The following is a 22,931-nucleotide window of genomic DNA, read 5'->3' as shown; positions in this document are numbered from 1 at the left end:
CCTACAAGACAAGTGCTATTCCCACTCATTTCGTCTCCCTCCCGGTGCCAGTCACCTAGGCAAACGAGATCTGTCTAAACCACTTCCGTTGCTTCAAGTTATGCAGCCTATCACAACACGCTGTAGTAGTAAACATGTGGAGGCTACTTAAGTGCAGTTGATTTAAGGAGCAATTATAAAAAAGGATTTGCCAAAGAGGTCTCTGTAGTGAGCTTCTCTTCTAAAATAATTGGCTTTAAAACATGTCATTTGTGGGGCGCCTGGGTGACTCAGTTGGTTGGGCGTCTGACTTCGGCTCAGGGCATGATCTCAGTCTGTGGGTTCGAGCCCCGCGTCGGGTTCTGGGCTGACAGCTCAGAGCCTGGAGCCTGCTTTGGATTCTGTGTCTCCCTTTCTCTGCCCCTCCCCACTCATGCTCTCTCTCAAAAGTAAACATTAAAAAAAAATCATTTGTATACATTTCAAGAAGAGTCATCCTCGAAAGGAAAGGCCTAACGGAGACCATGGCGTCCTGGGGACACAGTTTCTTCTCTTGATCCTCAGCGGGATGTCGGTGGGTTTCCAATTAGGACAAAGATGGCAAATGAGCGATCAGAGAAGCAACTTCATCCAAGATTTTTGATCATAGTTACTGCTCATGAACTCGAGGGTTCTACTTGAACTTTTTTTGGATGTTAAACAGAAGACACTTCAGAGTTTCACTTCTAGGTTATTGCTTTTGTCATTTGAGTCCATTTCCAGCTCGCGCTTAAGACTTTCGCTGGCCCCTGGCGGGGGGGAAAAAACAAAACTCATTTTGTTTTTGCAGTTCAGAGTAAAAATTCACTTACTGTAACAACTCAGTTCTAATGAATACTAACACAACATTTCACGGATACACATTTTGCAGTATGTCTTTGCGGGTTGGGGGGGGGGGCCTGATGGCAGTGCTCAGGCTGTGGTGGTGAAGCCAAAAGCCTGGAGAAGCCACCTACCTTGTAAGTGTCCTTTCATTTTGATGGTGTAGACAGTTCCTTTGACAGCATACATCATCACGTCTTCCCAAATGTAAATGTTACGTGCATCTTCAGATTTCCTAGCAATGTCACATTTTATATTTACAGCATAAAAAAGGAACAGAAAGACCCAGATCTGTTGGTCTAATAAAGTTTTCCTCTTAAGCACCTTACTATCCCTGCCCTGCAAATATGATGCAACTTTCTCCATAGACTCCATATGGGAAAGCCTAGGAGACCGAGAGGTGTCTGCTGCCTCAGTTCTGCCATGGACTCACCACGTAACTGATTTGGGCAAAGTCACGGACTCTCCTCACTTACACAGACTGAACTGAGCCAAGCTCCCGTAGTTACTGCTGGGCACTCAAGACCTCTGCAAACACCTGGTATACTTTACTGTTTGTTTCCATACCTCGTTACACTTTTAAGGTTGTTTTCTAAGTTCCTGTTAAGACTAACAACCATATAGTTTCAGTTGCCCAACCAGTTTTGCTGCCTTTAAAAATATCCTGGAACAGGCGAGGTTGTCTCCTGTTCCAATTTGTTTGGGTCAAAACTCTTTCTGATATTCGACATCAGGCTGTATGTACTTCATATTCTCTTAATTTCAGAAGCCAGCATTCTTTATTATTCTGTTTCTCCCTTATGTGTTAACGAATTCCATTTCTTTCTTAGGTACTAACATTTTATTTAGATATTGGAATTCCTTCTTCAGTCATTTAACAAAGCAGGATGTATTACTTACCCTCCTGGGCTTACACACGTAACTTGCTTTAAGTGCAAAGGAGATACAACACTTCTTGGAGCGCGTGGGTGGCTAAGTACGTTAAGCGTCCGACTTTGGCTCAGGTCATGACCTCACAGCTGGTGGGTTTGAGCCCCGCGTCGGGCTCTGTGCTGACAGCTCAGAGCCTGGAGCTGCTTCAGATTCAGTGTCTCCCTCTCTCTTGCCCCTCCCCCACTCATGCATGCTCTTTCTCTCAAAAATAAAAAAACATTAAAAAAATTTTTTTAAATAAATGTAACATTTCTTGAGAAAATCAGGAAAACTAGATCAGTATCTTCAAGATGCTTTAGAAAGGAAAGGGTCTCAGCACTTAATCTTACATATTTCAATAAAGTCCAGTCCTTACTTTGTGTCCTGAGCCTCACACATCTCTACACACCTTAAATGGTCTGCTCATTTCGAACAGTAAGCCAAATACGTTCACCCAACGTGTGTCACAGGTGGTGTTCGTGAAAATATATGCTCCAAGCCCCAGTTCATCCTGACATGCAGAAAACACACACACACTATGAAACAAACAGGGAGGGGGCGCCTGGGGGGCTCAGTCAGTTAAGCCTCAGTTAAGCGTCCGACTTCAGCTCCGGTCAAGATCTCACAGTTCGTGGGTTCGAGCCCCACATCGGGCTCTGTGCTGACGGCTGGCTCAGAGCCTCGAGCCTGTTTCAGATTCTGTGTCTCCCTCTCTCTCTCTGACCCTCCCCTGCTCACGCTGTCTCTCTCTAAGTTAATAAAATATTTAAAACAAAACAAAACAAACAAACAGGGAGAAGCACTTGTGTTAACAGAATGTTCTTCCAGAGTAATTCTAAGCTGCACATACTGGATCCTTGAATGAATTCCTCAACAGAGAATTCCAAATAGTAAAGAATCTTGGCTGGTGACTGAATAAGGACATCCACATCGGCAAGTCAAACTTGTGGTATTTTAATTAGATACTTTAACAGGTAAATTCCCTAGTTAGCCAGGCTCATTTGGTTGACCAAACTGGCCCAATGAGCCTCCAGCAGACCATAATTGTTTACAAAGTCTGTGACTGGTAGTTAAAATTTGTAAAAAAGCCTGTTGCCACAAAGAGCCGTGCTTCCCGGCTGCGCCGTTGCCGGGGCTGGTTTTCCCACTGGCCACATCCCGGTCACGCTTCCACACGGCGGTCTGCACGGCGGAGCTGCCGCCGAGGAACCAGCAGCAAACCAACCAAACGACAAAGAATAAAACGTCATTAAAACCCTTTTATTATAAAAGTGTGCTTTATTATAAGGTAAATTTAAATATAACCAACAATACTGAAAATAATGTAACTGGCATTTACAGCCTTGGTCAGAATTCTTTATTCAACAGGCATTTGTTTGCTATTCCATGAACAGTTAACGATCAGCTTGTGCAACAAGGTATCTGAAAACGTGGGTGAAGAATACAGAAGGGTGAGCCGGGGCTTCGGGCGGGTTCTTTGCATTTCTTTGTCTAACAGACATGGCTTTTAAAATAAAAACTGAAATAGGAAACAAGTCATCTTCGTGTAGTAAGCGCTCTTCCTACAAGAAGGTTTGCAGATTGTTAAACAGTGATCTAAAACGGGGCTGAAGTTATAGTTCACATACTCTTTACATGTACATGATCCGATGAACAGATTGTAGCCATATTTTCATTATAGAAGACCATTAACATTCTACAGTAACACCACACTGTAACAGCCACAGAATACTTTCACCCAGGTACACGGTTCTTTAAAACCTATTTCCCATTGAAAAAGTGAACTCATTGAAAAGTGAACAACTGGTTAGAATTAACCCCTCCAGACACTGTGGTCACATGGGCCTAGAAATCATGTTAAGATTAATACTGCCTTGGTTGAATGGGATTTAACTCATCCTAGATAGCAGGATAATGAGCATATCAACTATCAATGAAAACCTATTCAATTCGAGTTCACCCTGCACATTTGAGTCTACATTCATGCAAATGGCAAGGTCTCGCGGTACATCTGGACTGGGCAGCAGCTCCTTGTATCTTCAGATAGGGTTTTGCTTATAAAAATTTATTTCTACAACCTTAAAGGAAACCCATGGGAACAGATGTCTGCAAAGGACTGTATTATGCATGCCTAGTGAAGAACAGAGAAATATCTTGGGGGCATGTTGATAAGGACTCCGAAATATTTTTGGTATAGGAGGGTTTTTTTTTTCTTAGCATATGTAGTATCTTCAGCTTCTAGAAGACAAGTTTAAATAGCATTAACAAAACCTATTTGTGACATTACATGTCAAACTCAAAGAGAACCACGAAATGGAAAAAAAGGAAGTAGATAGATGCTTTATGAGGAAACTGCTAACGATCTCTGCTCCCTACTATCACGGTGACACCACTGCCCATCCTTAAACCACTAGAACATGTAGGTTTACGGACATTTGGCCAAAGAAGTCAAAATGTACTTTATTGCAAGAATATAAAAGGTTTTAGAATTGCATATGATGTTTTATGCCATTTTGCCATAGTCCAAGGCCAGCACATAACTTATCAAGCCAGAAAAACTTGAAAACAAAAATGATGAAAACTGTACTTACTATATATATAGTGAGTCGTAAAAAGAATACGATGCCATGCTGTAGAGCATGGTTCACTGCCAAGCTCCCTTTCACATGGGCACAGTCACTAACACAGCAATCCAAGGAAGTCCAGGTGAACACGTGCTGCCCATGCTAACACCCTTCCGTTGTCTTCCTGCACACAGATACTTCCAATATATTACACTCGTGAATAAACCTCTCACTGAGATCGTAATTTTGTGGAGTACAAAGTCACTTCATCGGTATGTCGATATTGTTTTGATCTACTCTTTAGAAAGTGATGTTAAAGCCTACTGAGTATTAAATCACTACTCCGCTTACTGATACATTGTAAATGTAAAAAAAGGAAAAAACCTGAAATCACAGAAAATGCTTGGCACCTACACAAACACACCCTCAGTGGACTGAGCACTACTGTGTAATTCTGTCACTACAGGTCTTACTCCGTACTCTTGCTTCATGCAGTGGGCTCAACAATATCCATGTTAGTTCCAAACAGGGCAACTAATTGTTCTTCGTAGGTGGCAATGTTCCTTTTCATAATTTCCATGCAAGGTCCCAAAAGCCTTTCAAATGCTTGCACATCCATGGCTAAGAGGAGGAGGGAAGAAGAGAAAAAGAAATGTAACATTCTTTGCAAATCTGAAAAATTGCGAAGTCATTTAGGATACCCATTCTGCATGTGTCAGGAATACAATGGTTACTTATATTTATTTTTTAATGTTTAATTATTTTTGAGAGGAGAGAGATGTAGATGGAGTATGAGGGAGGAGGGGCAGAGAGGGAGACACAGAATCCGAAGCAGCTCCAGGCTCTGAGCTGTCAGCACAGAGCCCGACGCGGGGCTGGAACCCACGAACTGTGAGGTCATGACCCGAACCAAAGTCAGACACTTAACCGACTGAGCCACCCAGGCGCCCCTGCAATGGTATTTTTAGATAAATATCAAATATAAGGGCACAAGGATAAAAATGTTCCACTTCAAAAACTAAACAGCCACCGCTCCCTTGACAATGGGATTTCGCAGTGCTAGGCTGGTGGGAGGCTCCTGGTCTCAGCTGAGAAAAAAACACAAAGCCTGGAAATTCTAAAAAAAAATAGGGTTTTTTAAAAGAAGTTTATTTATTTTTGAGAGCGAGAGCGAGCAAGCGAGCAAGGGGCAGAGAGAGAGGGAGACAGAGAATTCTGTCAGCGCAGAGCCCCACGTGGGGCTCGAACTCATGAACTGTGAGATCCTGACCTGACTCGAAATTAAGAGTCCAACACTTAACTAACTGGACCACCCAGGTGCCCCTAAAAAATAGTTCTGATGTCACCAACTCAGTAATACAAACTCTTCAAAGTTGGCAAGGGATTTGTTTTCTCTACTGTGTTTCCTTCTCAGGGTTTACAACGCTGTGCTGTAAAGACCCAGTGTCACCGTGCGCAATGTGTGCTCACACCAGCGCCTGGACCGTTCAAACCAGTGGCCAGAATGCTTCTCCCCACCTGTAAGGATGTGCTGTGTGTCACTTTCCTGGTCTCTCTCCTGCGTTTTTAAAAACTCAATTTACAATATACACATGGGAACTGTGATCACACTCTCTACCGCAGAAATACAAACTTTTTAAAAAAAACTTTTTTTTTGCCTTTCAAATTTGCAAAGGTACAGAGGACTCTGCTCACAAGAGTGGGGGGACTGGACACTTGCACTGTGGGCAGCATGCACATCAGCACAGGTCCAGCGGGGGGCAGTATACACCGACCTCCGTAAAACACACGCCTACTCGGAGGACCATTTCTAAGGAAAAATTCTGTAAATGGAAAAGCAGTCTGTGTACACAGACACAAACACTGCTCCCCTCCCCCCAAAAACTATGGAGCCAAAACCCCCAAAATATTCACCAGTGGGGACTAACTCATCATGTAGATGTTTACCTAGTAGGATGGTACAATTTGATAAAATGAGAAATAAAAGGAGTAAGGGCCTACGCTACAGAAAATGAAACAGTGCTTTACAACACTTCAAACACAGAAAACCCGTGCAAATACAGATGAGAAGGACTNGGGGGGGGGGCGGGGCGGGGGGTGGGGGTCTTTCCAGCTTTTCTGTATTTCTCAAATTTTCTTTAATGTGAACAAATTTGTTGTAAGAAAAAATTAATGGGATTTCACTCACTTCACTTCACCTTTACTCTTTCTCACTATTATCTACACTCAGGAAAATTACCTGTCGGTTTCTCACGACCTCCTTTTTCATCTGAGTATAACACTTGATTAATATACTTACTTAAAGCCCTTTAAAAAGGAACTCCTCTAGGAAGTTAGTTCTGAAGGGACCCTCAGATCTTAACAACACTGAAACTGGGGCACTGGGTGGCTCAGCTGGTCACGCAGGTCATGAACTCGTGGTCTGCGAGTTCAAGCCCCACGTTGGGCTCTGTGCTGACAGCTCAGAACCTGGAGATTGTTTTGGATTCTGTCTCTCTCCCTCCCTCTCTCCCTCTCTCTCTCTCCTTCTGCTCCTCCCCCCCATACTCTGTCTCTCTCTCTCAAAAATAAACAAACATAAAAAAAGAACACCGAAGCCAAGTGTTTTCTACTGAACCGTGGATAAGAACACAGAGTGGCTAATCACTGTTGAATCAATTTTTTGTAAAATGTCATCTACATGGACTCCTCCTGAGTTCCATTTTTTACTATTAAAGTAAGTTCTTTCTCACATATGTATCTCAGATATAGATAGATGCCTTCCATTTGACAATGGCATTTCTGCTGCAGGGAATTAAACAGTTGAACAATAAAGAAAATTCTACTGCATGCTAACAAACCTGAAACTGTGATTTCTGGGACCAGATGAGGAAGTATTCCCAAAGACTGGACAGCTTTGCCCAGAGACCTTAACGTACACTATAAAAAATACTTTTCTGGCTTTTTTGTGAGGAACACAGCCTTTATTTGAAAAACTAGACATAAAACTCCATACTCAGAATTCTTTACTAAAACAAGATGCCATTTCACACCTATACAAAAGAAGAAAATAGGTATGTGAAAATTTTTAAAGAAAAAACTAAGGGCAGGGTTCCTGGGTGGCTCAGCAGTTAAGCATCTGATTCTTGACTTAGGCTCAGGAAATGATCTCAGTTTGTAAGATCGAGCCCCACATCAGGCTCTGAGCTGACGGCGTGGAACCTGCTTGGGATTCTCTCTCCCCCTCCTCCCACCTCAAGGGTGCGTGCTCTCTCTCTCTCTCTCTCAAAACATTTTTTTAAAGAAGAATGTTTTAGGGGTGCCTGGGTAGCTCAGTCGGTTAAGCGCCAAACTTAAGTTCAGGTCATGCTCTCATGGTTCATGGGTTCAAGCCCCTGCGTTGGGCTCTGTGCTGACAACTCAGAGCCTGGAACCTGCTTTAGATTCTGTGTCTCCCCCTCTCTCTACCCACCCCCCACTCATACTCTGTCTCTCTCTCAGAAATAAACGTTAAAAATTTTTAAAAATATTTTAATAAAAAAAAAAACTTAGGGCCTCCCACAAACTGATTTCCATAATGCAATGAATCCTTACCTTGTTCTCTTTAGTGGGGACCCTGAAACGTGTGAACCCAGTAAGGTCACCGGTACAGTAACATGAATACATAAAATGCAGACGTACGATTCCCACCCAGAGGAGCACGTCCAGCGCTGTGGCTCCTACCTAAACATTTGACAGTCCCGATGGCGTGCGCGGAAGCTGCTCGGGGTTTGTTAGTGACGAGAGCAAGTTCTCCAAAGTACTGTCCCCGAGAACACCGAGCGATCTCTACTGCGCCATTCTCCTCCACCTCGGATTTGCCCTGACAAGGGAAGTAAGAGCGTGCGCTTTAACTCAGCTTATGAAAACCGAGCTACCCTTAGTCTAAAGCATCAGAAAGGAAACCCACGGCGTTCCTCACTGACATGGACGCTTGCTTGGGCCTGGCCAATGCTTACCTTCCTTTTCATGGTGATTTTCACTTCACCGGATTCTACAATGAAAAAAGAATCTGCCAAATCTCCCTGTATGAAGGAAACAAGAATAGAGAGTGAAAATGCAAATTCGGGTGACAGCAACCCCCTTGCCCCTCGAGCCCCGAAATGTACAGAGGATTCTGCCAGACAAGGGAAGCCCCCATAGGAACAAGCTCTCTCTCCGTCTAAATTGAGAGTCTGTGCTAGACAATCACAGAGTAATGAGCTCATTTGTAAAATTATTTGAAATAATAAACTCCCTACCACAGCATTTTTTGCTAAAATTAGCCCAAAAAAAGGCAAATACAGAGATAAGAATTCGGCCCCAACTCCAGCCTGGACGACCACGTCCACAGTCAGAAAAGGCAGCACTGGGGGGCGCCTGGGGGGCTCAGTCAGTTAAGCATGTGTCCAACTCCTGGTTTGGGCTCAGGTCATCATCTCAGGGTGTGTGGGATTGAGTCTCATGTGGGGCTCTGCGCTGACCATGTGGATCCCGCTTGAGATTCTCTCCTTCCCTCGACGGCCCTCCCCAACTCTCTCAAAATAAATAAATAAACATTAAAAAGAAAAAACAGAGGTGGCAGCATCATTTCCCAGCAGCACCTCCCCTCTGCCGGCCCTTCCTGCCTCCTGGACAAGTGCTCAGAGGCGCACCCGTGTCACCCCCTGACAGCAAGCAGCAGCACCCGCGGCCCAAACAGGAGAAACTCTCCGCAAAGAGAAAGCAACTGGCCTCATCAGGAAGCAATCCACGTGGGCCCTGACGTCTTCCACACCACCTCGGGGGCTTCACAAAGGCTTCTGAAAGTGTTGCCATTTCTAACTACACACCTGCTTTTTCATGCTTTTGGTTTTTGAGTGAACTCAGCCTTGGTTTCTGATGATCGCGTCCGAATTAAATAGTGCAATATGGAAGATAACAGATCCTGACTTTTCTGAGCCTCTCAAAGTGATTCTAGAGAAACTGGTTTTTCAAAACTCTTTAGTATATATAAACTATAAGAAATACAGTATCAGCTTACATCACGTTTTTGTCTAGGTTTATGTAATATATAGACATTAATGTTTATAAACACTTAAAAGACAACTAATATCTAAAAATATTTTTAGTAAACCCTAAGTAAAACATATAATCTCTCTTTATATCAGAGCTTCACATTAAATTTTCAAGTGTTTTTAACAATAATAGCTCTAGAGACTACTGTGTAATTTTTTTAAAAACATTTTAAGTAATCTCTGTACTCAATGTGGGACTCAAACTCACAATCCCCAAGATCAAGAATCATACACTCTACCGACTGAGCCAGCCAGGCACCCCGTAACTTTGTTTTTGAAACGTGCTCTCGGGCTGCCTGGGTGGCTCAGCTGGTTGAGCCTCCAACTCTTGATTTCGGCTCAGGTCATGATCTCAGTGGTGGGATCGAGCCCATTATTGGGCCATTATTGGATTCTCTCTCTCTCTCTCTCTCTCACTTTCTCTGTTTCTCCCTCTGCCCTTCTCCCCAACTTGTGCAAGCTCTCTCTAAAATAAAAAAAAATTAAAATTAAAATGTGCTCAAAATGATGTAAAAGTGGTGCAATAGGGTCTGTGGACCGTACCAGTGTCAGTTCCTTAGGTGTGATATTGAACCGTGGTGATGCAAGATACCCTGGCAGAAAGTGGGGGAGAAGGGCGTGGGACCTCTCTAAATGATTCTGCAACTTACCATGAATCTGTAATTATTTCAAAATAAAAGGCTAAAAAAGTAATTTCAGAAGTGCTCTGTACTTTGTTATATTTCAACTTCTACAGTAGAACCTTAGCCTTATTATCTAATTGGACTCCACTTCTTTCCAATCCCTGACTGTGTGTATATGCATGTGTGTGTATAGGAAAGAGAGAGCAATTTGCATGTTTTTTTGCCCTCTAAAAACAATTATTCTTTCCTCAGCCTCGCAGACCTTGAATCTTGTTTCACATACATCAAGAAACAGGTATTTTATTATTTTATTTCTTTAAGTAGGCTCCATGCCCAGCGAGGGGCCTGAACTCACGACCCTGAGATCAAGAGTCCCAGGCTCTACAGACTGAGCCAGCCAGGCGCCCCAGAAGAGACAGTATTTTAGATAAAGATTATAATACGTTATCAGTATTTTTATACAAATATTATAGAATCTTTTAAAATCTGTTTAAATCATTCACTCAATGCTTCAAAACTGTAACTAGGAAATACAAGGTACTATTAACTGTAACTGTGTCTGTGAACTTCGACTGTCTTCATAAACTCTGCCTTTTGGCAGCTCTACTGTAACCGAGGTCACAACTGGGATTTTAGAAAAGCGTTAGGGGTTAAATAGCACGTTAGCCCCCATTTAGTGCCTGGAAAACCATAAAGTACAGGGTGCAGTGTGCTCTCTTCTTGATGAATTTTATCAGGGAGCACCCCCAGGGGGTGATCGTGCAGAACTCTGGAATCCCTCCCAGTGGGCCTGCTGGGTTCTTACTATCGCAAGGGACACTCATCTGGTTTTCTGATTGTAAACAACATCTTATTGTTTGGATATATTTGAATTTCATGTCACGTACAAATATAAAATTATCCAGAAATCCATGTGATGATTTAATACATATTCATTTGGAGTTAATTATGTAAATAAAAATATTCAGATAGCTTAATGGCTATAAATTGAACTACTTTTTTTTAATTTTTTTTTTTTAATGTTTTATTTATTTCTAGGAGAGAGAGAGAGAGAGAGACAGCGTGAGCAGGGGAGGGTCAGAGAGAGAGGGAGTCACAGACTGAAACAGGCTCCAGGCTCTGAGCCGGCAGTCAGCACAGAGCCCGACGCGGGGCTCGAACCCATGAACCGCGAGATCATGACCTAAGCGAAAGTCGGACGCTTAACCGACTAAGCCACCCAGGCGCCCCTAAATTGAACTACTTTTAACAGGTCATTTGTTGGAGGTAATAATCATTTAATCCATCACTGCATACTAATTATAGACACATATGAAAAATTTATTGAGATCTGCCACATGTAAGAACCTTTTGGAATATAACCGTAAGGTGAATTACCTGAGCAATGATTTGTTCTCCATCGTTGTATACTTTGGTGCCTATGACATCTACCACTTTCAGGCGTTCAGAAACCTTCAAAGAAAAAAGATAGTATCAAACAGATGAACTGGGTAATTCTATTTCAGAAGTTAACAATGGGGAGCCTATAAGCCAAATAAATCCAGTAGAGTGTGTGTGTGTTTTGGATTAATTAACTGCCAGCATTTTAAAATAGATGTCTCATAAAACCTTAATTTCTAGCTTCTCTTTTTAAGTTTTTAAATGTTTTATTTATTTTTGAGAGAGAGAGAGACAGCATGAGCAGGGGAGGGTCAGAGAGAGAGGGAGTCACAGAATCCGAAGACAGGCTCCAGGCTCTGAGCTAGCTCTCAGCACAGAGCCTGATGTGGGGCTCGAACCCACGAACCAGGAAGTCATGACCCGAGCTGAAGTTGGATGCTTAACTGATTAAGCCACCAAGGCAACCCTCAGCTTCTCTTGAAAACTCAGGAAGGAGACTCACAACACCTGGCCCACATTCTCACATGGCACTAACTACAAGCTGTGGTAGCCTAGCTGCTGATCTTTAGTCAGAGCACATGTTGTCCAGCTTTACCCAAATCCCATCCTGGCTTTGTTTTCTCCTTTATGTTACTTGCCTAAATCCGAAAGGATCCGGATTTCCATCCCCTGATCTCTTTCACTTAAAAGAGGTGCTGCTAGAGATTAACGGCTGCCTCATACACAATTCTGCCGTGTGGCCAGAAGCTCTACCACGTGTGTACTGACAACCCAGCAGAGGAAGTTTCAGGAGATGAGTCAGTACTAATTCCAAGGCTTCTGGCCAAGGTACAGTAAGATGGGGAAGGCGGGGCGGGGGTGGGGGGGAGGTCGAGGACGCGCTCGCTCGGTTTGAGAGATCTATTAGACACCTGAGGGCATACGTCAAATATGTGGTTGGATAAACATGTCTGCCATCTGAGAGAGAGACCTGCTTACTGATGTCAATTTCAGGAGGCATTAACATATAAGCAGTATTTAAAGCCAGAGGATATGACAAGTTCACCAAGTGAGTAAGTGTAGTCTGAAAACAGAAGGGACCCTGGAATGCCACTTTTAAGAGGAAAGGAGAAGAGGAGTAAACAGCAAAGTTGACTGCGAAGGAAAGGCCAGGGAGGCCACACTGTTCTGACAAGCTCTCCCTGTAAAGGCACAACTAGTGCTGCTGCCTACATTTATATCATTATTTTAAGGCCCTTTTCTTAAGAAAAGTTTTACTGACATTCCAGTTAACATATAGGGTAATATTTGTTTCAGGTGTACAATATAGTGACTCAACACTTCCAAACAATACCCAGTGCTCATCACAAGTGCCCTCCTTAATCCCTGTCACCTATTTTACCCATCCCTCCGCCCGCTGGTAACTATCAGTTTGTTCTCAACTATATAGTTAAGAGTATGTTCCTTGGTGTCTCTCTTTTTTCCCCTCTGCTCATTTGTTCTGTTTTTTTTTAAATTCCAAATGAGTGAAATCATATGCTATTTGTCTTTCTCTGACTTGTTTCACTTAGCATTATACTCTCTCGCTCTATCCACATCATTGCAAATGGCAAGATCTCATTCTTTTTTGTGGCTGAATAATATTTCATTATATATAACCCACATCTTCTATATCCATTCATCAGTGGATGGGCACATGGCTGTTTCCATAATTTGGCTACTGTAGATAAAGCTGCTATAAGCATTGGGGTGTGTGTATTCCTTTAAATAAGCATTTTTTTAATTCTTTGGGTAGATACTTATTAGGTCTGCTTTTAGATAAAGGACATGTATAAATCAGTTATAGATACTCACAGAATATATTACTTGTAAAACTAAGCAAAATAAAACAAATGCAGTCATAGGTAGTAAAAGAAATACCAAGNAGAACAAAATATTCCAAGCATTTTAAAGCAAGAGAAACAAAAGCATATATATATATATATATATATATATACTTACTTCCAAAGATTTAAGGAATGGCAGTGATTCGATAAAGCTTTCATACATTTTTCTCTTTTTGGCATTATTTTTTACAATTATTCTCCTGAAGGTTACCCTGTCCTAAAGGCAGAACAGCAGATACAAAGACAGTTATAAGGTAGATTTTATTAGGAAAAAAGTTTGAAGAGATAGTTTCATTTTATTCCCTATAAGGAACAAACAATAACTGAAGACTTTGAAATAAAGGGTTAATGTTATTATCCTTTTCAGACTTTATTTCTTCAACCATAAAATATATGCCCATATAAAATATTACCCTCTTTTTTTTTTTTTTAAAGAAAGCATCAGTTTCCTTTAACTCAGAACAGATCTGGCCAATGTGTACTTGGTATAAAACCACAAGGTGGCAGTTTCGTACCATTTAAAAAAACAGCAGTAGCGCCATCTTGGTTTTCCTCCAAGCTTTATTGAGATTTAAGTGATTTTTGATACTGTGTAAGTTTAAGGTATATAACGTGCTGATTTGATACACTTATACCTTGTGAAATGAATACCACAAGAAAGTTAATACTGATATCACCTCACATAATTACCCTTTTCTTTTTTGTAATGAGCACTTTTAAGGCTTCTTCTCTTAGCAACAATACAATGTTAACTATAATTACCATGCTGTTCACTCAATCCCCAGAACTCATTCACCTTGTAACTGTAAATCTGTACCCTCTGACCAACCTCTCCCCATCTCCCCCAATCTCTCAGCCGCACCCTCACCCCCAACCCCTGGAAGCCACCGCTGTGTGTCTCTGAGCTCATGGTAGCACAAGTTTTCTTTACTGCGGATGACAGCCCTAGAGTGTCACAAAATCAATTCAGGGGAACATGACTAGCATTTTTTTAAACTGAGGTATAACTGACCTATAACATTGTAGTAGTTTAAGGAGTACAGTATAATCATTTGGTATTCATATATACTGAGAAATGATCACAGTAAGTCTAGTTAACTTTCATCACCATACATACTTTTTTTCTAGTGGAAAACTTTTAAGATCTACACTCTTAGCAACTTTTAAATATACAGTGCTGTATTATGAACTACAGTGGCCATGACATTCCAGGTCTTACGTATTTTATAATTGAAAGTTTGTGCCTTTTGACCCCCTTCAACCATGGCGAGCATTTTTATAAAAAACAAATAAAAATTCTCAGCATGCACACCTTTTCGTAAAGTTTGTTTAGTAATTTATTTCAGTTATACACAAAGACACATATATACATGCACTGTTTGTGAGATTTCCTAATGTGTTTCTTGATGTGGGTTGCAGGAAAAAATACACGAAAAACACTATTAGAAATGTTTTTAATCATGAGGCAATTACAATATGAGACCTTAAAAAATCATGTATGCTAGGTTGTCACATCCGCAGTGTGTCAGAGTTTTTCTTTTTTAAAAATGTACACAGAGAAACTATAACTTTCTTGACTGAGTTGAATGCCAGTGTTTATCATTCTCAGGGTCCTAAAACGTTCCTCTGTTTATACTACTTAACCTCAAAGATACAGAACTCAATTAAGGAACTAGGGAAAATTTTAACGATAACAAACAGCTCAAAAAATGGTTTCCCTACAAACTTAATTTTGAAAAATTTTCTATAAAACATTATTTTAAAGAAGAGCCCCCATAATTACATTAATTTGTCACACAATGATAACCAATTACATCATTTTAATATAAAATAAAGCAGAGTTATGTTCATTAATTATTAAACTACTGCACTGACATAGGAAGGCTGAATTTAACTAGTAGGCTGGGGGGAAACCCAGTGTGGAGGGCGTTAAGTCTCTAGGAAAGCAAAGCAAACATCCTGTTGCCCCAATTAGTCTATTACAATTTTACAAGGGCTGTAATTCGGAGTTATAATCCTAATAATTTTTTTAAAGAGAAAAACTTGCAAGACAATTAGTAAATTGACTAAAATAATTTCTAAGGTTGGGTCTGCATCAGAATCAGCTCTAGTGCTAACAACAAAAAGGTTTCTCCGATCCCAGACTTGAATGACTCAAACAAGGTTTGCACGTAGGGCTCAATAATCTATGGTTCATAAAAGCCCCCCAGGCGGTCCTGATACATAACCGGTTCTGGGAACTGGCTGCAACACTGTTTATGGACAGAGCTAGCTGTGAAACAGAGAAGACTAGAAAGGGTTCAGTGACACACAACTGACCGCAGGGAGATACACATCTCAGGAAAAATCATGTTAGTGGCCCACCTCCTCGCACCCACTGTGACACAGAACTAAAATCCAGAAATGCCCGTTTCAAATGTTTTCACGCTAGCCCTGTCAGTCCTCCCTGAAACGCGGGCAGGGTCATGCACATCAGTTAGTCCCTAAGGTGAACAGTGACCGAGTCCTATTTACAAAGTCAGACGAGTCTACGAAGGACTTTTCTCTTGGGATCTGCCTAGCTTTATGCCTGCACTTATATGACAGAGCTCCAATCTGTTGGCTTTAAAAGAAAAATATCTTTTCTACTCAAATTTCCCTGAAAAGGGGCTAGTTTGGTAAGTCGCTCTTAAAAATCCAGGTTTGAAATATTAAGTGGTATGTTCACTAGGCTTATTTTTAAAAAGTCACGGTACTCATGCACATACCCAAAGGCGACCTTCACAAACTGCCACTTTAATAACATCTACAGATGAGTCTGAAAACGCTTGATCCTTCTTGATGGCCTGAGTATCACACACACTGGGAAATGCTGGGCCTCTTTGTACCTAGTTTAAGGTGTCCGCCAGGGCTCCAAGTCATCAGGACTGAGAGGGGCCAAACTGCTAAACGTGCGGTCTTGCTCCCAGGCGTGCGGGAGGAGGCTCCTGACTGCAGCCATCTGACCCTGGCTGGCAACCTCAATGGAATGATTACATTTTTTTAAATGTTTATTTATTTTTGAGAGACATAGAGAGGCAGAGTGTGAGTGGGGGAGGGGCAGAGAGAGAGGGAGACACAGAATCTGGAGCAGACTCCAGGCTCTGAGCTGTCAGCAGAGAGTCCGAACCCACATGACCTGAGCTGAAGTCGGACGCTTAACCGACGGAGTCTCCCAGGTGCCCCTGGGATCATTACATTTTTGACCTGTGCCTTCCTTAATGAAACAGCTCACAGCAGGCTCTGGGTTTAGCCCATCATTCTGATGACAGAGAAACAGGAAACTTCCTATGGACCTAGCCTGGTCTGGTTGGGTGTTTCTACTTAGCTGGGTTCAAATCTTTAATAGTGCTTGAAACACTTCAGATGACGAGTTTCTTCCTGTGGGAAATAATTCCCATTTTTCTTCTACATCTTAAAATGCAACTCATCACATTTTTACTACATCGACAGTAACTGCCTGATTGTCATAAGAGGAAATACAGTACGTATTATTTCTTTAAACAGGAGATTTTTATCAGCTGAATCTGCTTCAGAGTTAAGTGCTGAGTCGTCATTGAGTACAGTGCTACTTCTACAAAGCTACAGTCCTTGGGAACCAGATCCAAATAGACTTCCAATTTCTTAACCTCTCCTCCTTCCACAAAAGGATCTGGGAGTGAACTAATCAAATATATCCATGTGGAAACTACAGAGTGGGCTGTTTTCAACAATTTGAAAATAAAATACAAGTATCACAAACATGCCCCTAAATCAGAGCTACTTAAAAAGTGTGTTCCGAGCACAGCAGCAATGGAGTGTCCCGGGAGCTTATGAGAAAAGAAGAATCATAGGGCTCATTCCAGACCCAGTGAATCGGAATCTGCATTTTAACTATATTCCCAGGTAAGCACACTGGAGTCTGAGAAGCACCAGTCTTCTAGCTACTGCGCCCCCTGATATCACACATGAAAAGAATCCCCCTTTCCACCTCACCCAAGTGTATTTAAACTGACTTTTAAGCCTTGTAGAATTATCACTATTAACACACTTATTTTAAAAGCCCAGGACTCACCCCACAGAGTCTGATTAAATTAGTCTGCGATGGGCCCTCAGCAAGGATTTGTTTTAACCACCCCCCACGTCCCCACAAAGTAATTCTGATGTGCGTCCAGGTGAGAACCCCTGCATCAAGTATTTTCTCTCTACCCAGCTGCTTTTCAATGCCAAGTTGTTACCAATTTATAGCACACCAAGGGAATCTGTTTACAGAGGCTTCTCAAATGCTTGCAGGCAACAGAGTCACGTGGTTGGGTTTGCTCAAGCACGGATCGCTGGGCCCCATCTCCAAAGCTTCTGATTCTGTGGGCCCAAATCGGTAAGTGGGATCCTCAGAATTTCCATTTCTAGCAAGTACCCAAGTGATACAGATGCTACTGGCTGGGGGACCACACTTTGGGAAGCACAGATAATAGAACACAACACTGAAAGCTCTGTGGGAGCATTTTGGATTTGAGTATCTTTCCCAGGGGAGGGAGGCTGTGCTCCTGACTTGATCAGGGAAAGAACAGGAAGATTTAACTCAGCACTGTCTCAGTACAGACCCAAGAGTTCAGCATCCACTGTGTAACATATACCCTGATGACTGCTGAGGACAGCATGAGAACGAAATAACCCCATCTACCTGGCTTCTGTCGTAACAGCGTGTACAAATAACATCCAGGTCACGTAATCGGCTCACTCACCAAACCCCACAGAGCTCCCGGAGAGGTAGCAGTGATGGTGGCTGCTCTGGGCGTATTGTACATTAAGGCCAGTTCACCGAAACTCCCACGATTGTCGTAGTTACCCACACACCTTCCGACACCATCGCATTTCACGTAAATATCAAATGTTCCTCTGTTGGGCATATGAAACATTGGAGGTAAAAGTAATGCAAGTAAAATCTCACTGATATCAAACATAACTTCAGAGAAGAGCCCTATGCAAGAAAAATCCCCTTTCCAGCTTCGCCGCCTCCTCTGTTGGCCGAGAAGGGTTAAAAGGCCACCAGTAGGTGTCGCCAGACCAGCAGGCGGACACCACCACCTAGCTGTGGGTAAGGACCATACGTGGGCCTGCGGGGGAGAAAGAGACTAAACAAAGTTTACAATAATAAAATAAATGATAAAAATAGAGACTACAACCAAAAGTGGATGTGCAGACATCCTTCGGAAGGAATGTATATGAAACAAAGCTGTCTGTAGTTATCTCTGAGCGTTAAAAATAGTGAAAGAGTCTAGGATGTTCACTATCTAATTAAAGAGGTTTTGTTTCCAAAATGAACATGTATTACTTTTAAAAGGAGAAGAAAGCAACTTTCCTTTTTCAAAACGTTATTTATTTGGGGGGGGAGGGGGCGACACTATTACCATAGAGACTGAGATGGGGCTCAGACTCACAAACCATGAGATGGTGGCCTGGGCTGAAATCAAGAGTCTGGGGTGACTGAGCCATCCAGACGCCCCAGAAGAAACTAACTTAAAAGAAAAAGCACAGCTACAACAATTTGGTCAGCACCACTGTACAGCACTCAGAAGGGTCCTTTATAATATAAGGGAGGGACGAGCACAGCGTGGCCCACAGACTGGCTGCCTGCCTTCATGAACAAAGTTTTACTGGAACACAGACACATGGGTTTGTTTACGCCTTACGGATCGCTGATCTGTACCGCCACAGCAGAGCTAAATAGTTGTGACGGAGATCACACACCTACAAAGCCAAAAAAATTCGATCTAGCTCTTTACATCATCTGGCCTTTTATTGTAGACTGACTCCCCATTCTAAGGCAAACACTAATAGAAATTCAGACTAAGTATCTGATCCTGGTCTTTCTGTAGGTCTTTTATCTTTTATTTGGGTTCTTATTCTAAGCAAGTAACACTCAGTCTGCATGACACTGTGCTACATTATCTGACAGATCCTCTATCTATATAACTACATTCTTCTGGTGGAGGACTGCCTTCCCACACACTGTATTTGATCAGAGAACATGGCTCAAGGCTGGCCGAAACACCAGGAGGGCAGACAGCAGAAACTCTTTGGCTTTAGGGCGCCTGGGGGGGCTCAGTCGGTTAAGCGAGCGACTTTGGCTCAGGTCATGATCTCACGGTTCATGGGTTTGAGCCTCAAGTCGGGCTCTGTGCTGACAGCTAGCTCAGAGCCTTGAGCCTGTTTTTTGTCTCCCTCTCTCTCTGACCCTGCCCTGCTCATGCTCTCTCTCTCTCTCTCTCTCAGGAAAAAAAAACACATATTTAAAAAAAAAAAAAGAAACTCTGGCTTTCTCGTATTGGTTAAACCCTTAACAAAAACAAAAAAAGGGAGAGCTTTTCAGATTAGGAAAGGATTATGAATGGCAAGGAAACAACAGAAACAAAAAAATGTAAGAAACTAGACAATGATAATAATAAGAGAATAACTAAAAAAAAAATAATAATGAGAATAACTGGTTTGCAAATTCATGGACAAAATAGCTTTTCAAGGATACCTTCTAAAATTTGTTTCATGACCATTTTCCAAATACAGATTACTTCTTCTATTGACACTATTTATACTTTTGCACTAAACCCGTTCTCTACATTTTCTACTCTGAACAGAATAAAATACACAACAAATGTGCTGATGAGAAATAACTATCAGTCCATCTGCAATCACCATCAGTCTGTAATCTGTACTGCCTTTTCGTATAGATTTCCTCCCTGAAAATGTGAGGGCTCAGGCAGTGTGAGGCCGTGGAAAGACCACAAACCGTGGCCAAGAGACCTGGCCGCCAGGCTGGCTGACTTTAACGGACTACCGTCACTTGTGTGCGCCTGGGAGTTTTCACCTGTCCAATGGGTGATGAGGAGGTAACCGAAAGGGAAACGTAAGGGAGTTTTTAACCATATTTGGGTTTCTCATATACCCTACAGTTAAATACACTTTAACAGCGGAGGGAATTTCTGAGGTGTTTCACTGATGATGGCTGTTAATGATACCAAGATCAAGACTTTAATTTACATATGGGATAAATGGGTCTGTTCTAAAATCAGAGGACTCACCCTACCCCTGGCTAGCACCTTGCAAACCGCTTTACGGGTCACTGAGGCATCAGGGATGAGGGAATGGAGGAATCAGTAAGAACCCTCGATGTGGACAGCGGGCTCAATCACTGATGCAGGACAGCCAAGTCAGGAAATGAGGCCTGCGCAGGCACGTGGGCTGGGATTTTCTGCAAGGCTCTGAGTTGAGCACAGCTCAGAGCAGCAAATGTAACCCAATGAACCCAGCCGGGAGATATCCTATGTTGCACCTGGAACGGGAGGAGCCGGGGATGCGAGTGGTCTCATAAATACTTTATCATCGTTTTCCAAAAGACCCAGTTCGGACTGCTCCCCCATTAACAGTGCAGGGCTCTTACCTAATTGTCACTTAAAGCACATGGTTCGCTGATGAAGTAAAGCACCACTTAAGTTTTCTGAAATTACATTTTCAGTATGAACACATGCCTCTCACTGAAAGAAAATAATTTCTCTACAATGTTTTACAAATCACTTCTCTATAATGCTTTTAATGCACAAGAATGCAGAAACAATTTCTGGAAAAAACATAAAACTACTCTCTCTACCATGGGGATGTTTTACTTTAGAGTTCATTAAAAAAAAAAAAGAACCTTTTAAAAAACAACACAGACTGAGTTAATAGAATTTAACACTGTGATCTGCTTCTGTCCTAACTGTAACAGGCATCTTCTCTAGCAGAAGTTAATAAATGAGGCAGCTTGAAGGAAATGACTGGGATTTATAGATTTCACTAACCAAAATCATCAGTTCTTCTATAAACTATGCCTTCTTCCGTGCTCCAGTGTGGTTTCACCACACGTATTCACAGCAGGTTTCCAGTGCCTGTTATGTAGTACTAAGAATAAAGAGGTAACAGCAACGATCAAATATTAATTTGCCAGTCATTAGGAGAACCACTGAGATTTAACACAAGAGGTTCATCATGTTTCAGCAGTGAAGTTACGTGAGACTTACCGATCGATCACATAAAAGTTGTCACCATCATCGCCTTGATCGATTACATGCTCCCCTTCTTTGACCAATTTTTCAAACATGGCATCTAACACCTGAGACATCTGCTCCTGTTTGTTTTTAAAAGAAAAGATACAATCCTTATGTTTATCTGCAATATGTTCTCTTCACTAACCATAATTAGCTTTATATTCCTGTGAATAAGCTCAAAGAAATAGAAATACCATCATTGCCACTAATTCTTATCCACACACACACAGTTCAGTCTTCCTTACTGCATACAAATGAGGATTATATATTTCCTCTCATATTCAGTGCCTGAATGAAAGTAATTATAATTGGCAACTTCAGAATATTTCAGTGCAAAGATCACTAATATATTGAAAAATGAACCACCAGGCCACCATATACCTTATAATGTGAAATATAATCTGGGCATTTAAAACACCTAGGTTAGTAAAGAACTACTGCAAATGTCCTTTCAAGATACTTGTTTTTAAAACTTCCCTGTATTAGTCATCCCTAGAATTTATATAGAGATTACCTAAATAACTTACCGAATTCAAATTCTGACTCCAATCCTTTTTGGTTTAGCACCAAAACCAAAATAGAATGGAACAGAAAAACAAAAGCAAAACCAAAGATGACTGTGGCAAAATTTTTTATCACTCTTCTTTGTCACTAAGGTTCTCCTCGAGAAGCAACCTTTCACCTCCCTAGGACAGATTTATTAAAACGGAAGCCAGAAACCTCAAACCTATTCTTCAACAACTATTTTTTTTTTTAATTTTTAAATGTTTTTTATTTATTTCTGAGAGAAAGGGACAGCGTGAGGAGGGGAGGGGCAGAGAGAGAGGGAGACACAGCATCTGAAGCAGGCTCCAGGCTCTGAGCTGTCAGCACAGAGCCCGACACGGGGCTCGAACCCACGAAACGTGAGATCATGACCTGAGCTGAAGTCGGACGCTTAACCAACTGAGCCACCCAGGTGCCCCTTCAACAACTATTTAAACTATATAAAGTTTTTCTTCTGCTGAAGCATGGTTGACAAGGCTTAAGGATAAACTTCGGCTAGTGAGAAAAAGCTAGAAAGTGAAAAAAAAATTTCCTCAGAACAAATACAGCAACAATATGAAGACCCTGGAATACACAAAAGAGCTCAGTGTTTCTCAAACGATGTTCTGTGGTACCCAGGGATTTAGTGGAGGCACTTCAGTGATTGATTCTGTAAACAGTTGATTTAACTGCATCCTTAAAGTGTATTTTAGCCATTAAATATTAAAACTAATGTAAATCAAAATGCTCAAATGATTTATATATACAAGATGGTTTTATGAGGTTAAATTTCCCATAAAATTAACCATGGTTAAGTGAACAATTCAGTGGCCACAAAAAGTTGTGCAAACATCACTTCTTGGTTCCAAAACATTTTCATCATGTCACATTTTCATCCATCATCCATGGATTCACCTAATCTGGATATTCCATATAATGCAATCATAAAACATGTGACCTTTTCCATCCACTTATTTCTTAGTGTAAGTAAGGTTTTCAAGGCCCATCCTTGCTCTAGATCTATCATACTTCATTCCTCTTTATAGATGGATAATACTCTACTGTAAATATGCCATAATGTGTTTATTCA

General features: G+C 41.7%; 1 protein-coding gene across 1 annotated transcript in view; it reads right to left on the bottom strand.

The window, feature by feature from the left end:
* Positions 1–3,010: 3,010 nt before the first annotated feature.
* The window catches only part of PRKAR2B (protein kinase cAMP-dependent type II regulatory subunit beta), a 116,089-nt gene continuing 96,168 nt past the window's right edge, over positions 3,011–22,931 (bottom strand). The window contains exons 8-14 of the mRNA XM_077758335.1: positions 21,290–21,396; positions 17,981–18,134; positions 13,354–13,455; positions 11,371–11,445; positions 8,294–8,359; positions 8,019–8,157; positions 3,011–4,937 (exon numbers count right to left, since the gene is read on the bottom strand). Coding sequence (XP_077614461.1) covers positions 4,804–4,937; positions 8,019–8,157; positions 8,294–8,359; positions 11,371–11,445; positions 13,354–13,455; positions 17,981–18,134; positions 21,290–21,396 — 777 coding nt within the window. The 3' untranslated portion in view covers positions 3,011–4,803. The remainder of the gene's footprint in view (positions 4,938–8,018; positions 8,158–8,293; positions 8,360–11,370; positions 11,446–13,353; positions 13,456–17,980; positions 18,135–21,289; positions 21,397–22,931) is intronic.

The sequence above is a fragment of the Crocuta crocuta genome, unplaced genomic scaffold (genome assembly GCF_008692635.1).
Source record: "Crocuta crocuta isolate KB4526 unplaced genomic scaffold, BGI_CrCroc_1.0 scaffold103, whole genome shotgun sequence".
NCBI classification, from domain to species: domain Eukaryota; kingdom Metazoa; phylum Chordata; class Mammalia; order Carnivora; family Hyaenidae; genus Crocuta; species Crocuta crocuta.
Note: the sequence above shows the minus strand (reverse complement) of the source record. Positions and strands in the feature narration are given on the sequence as shown.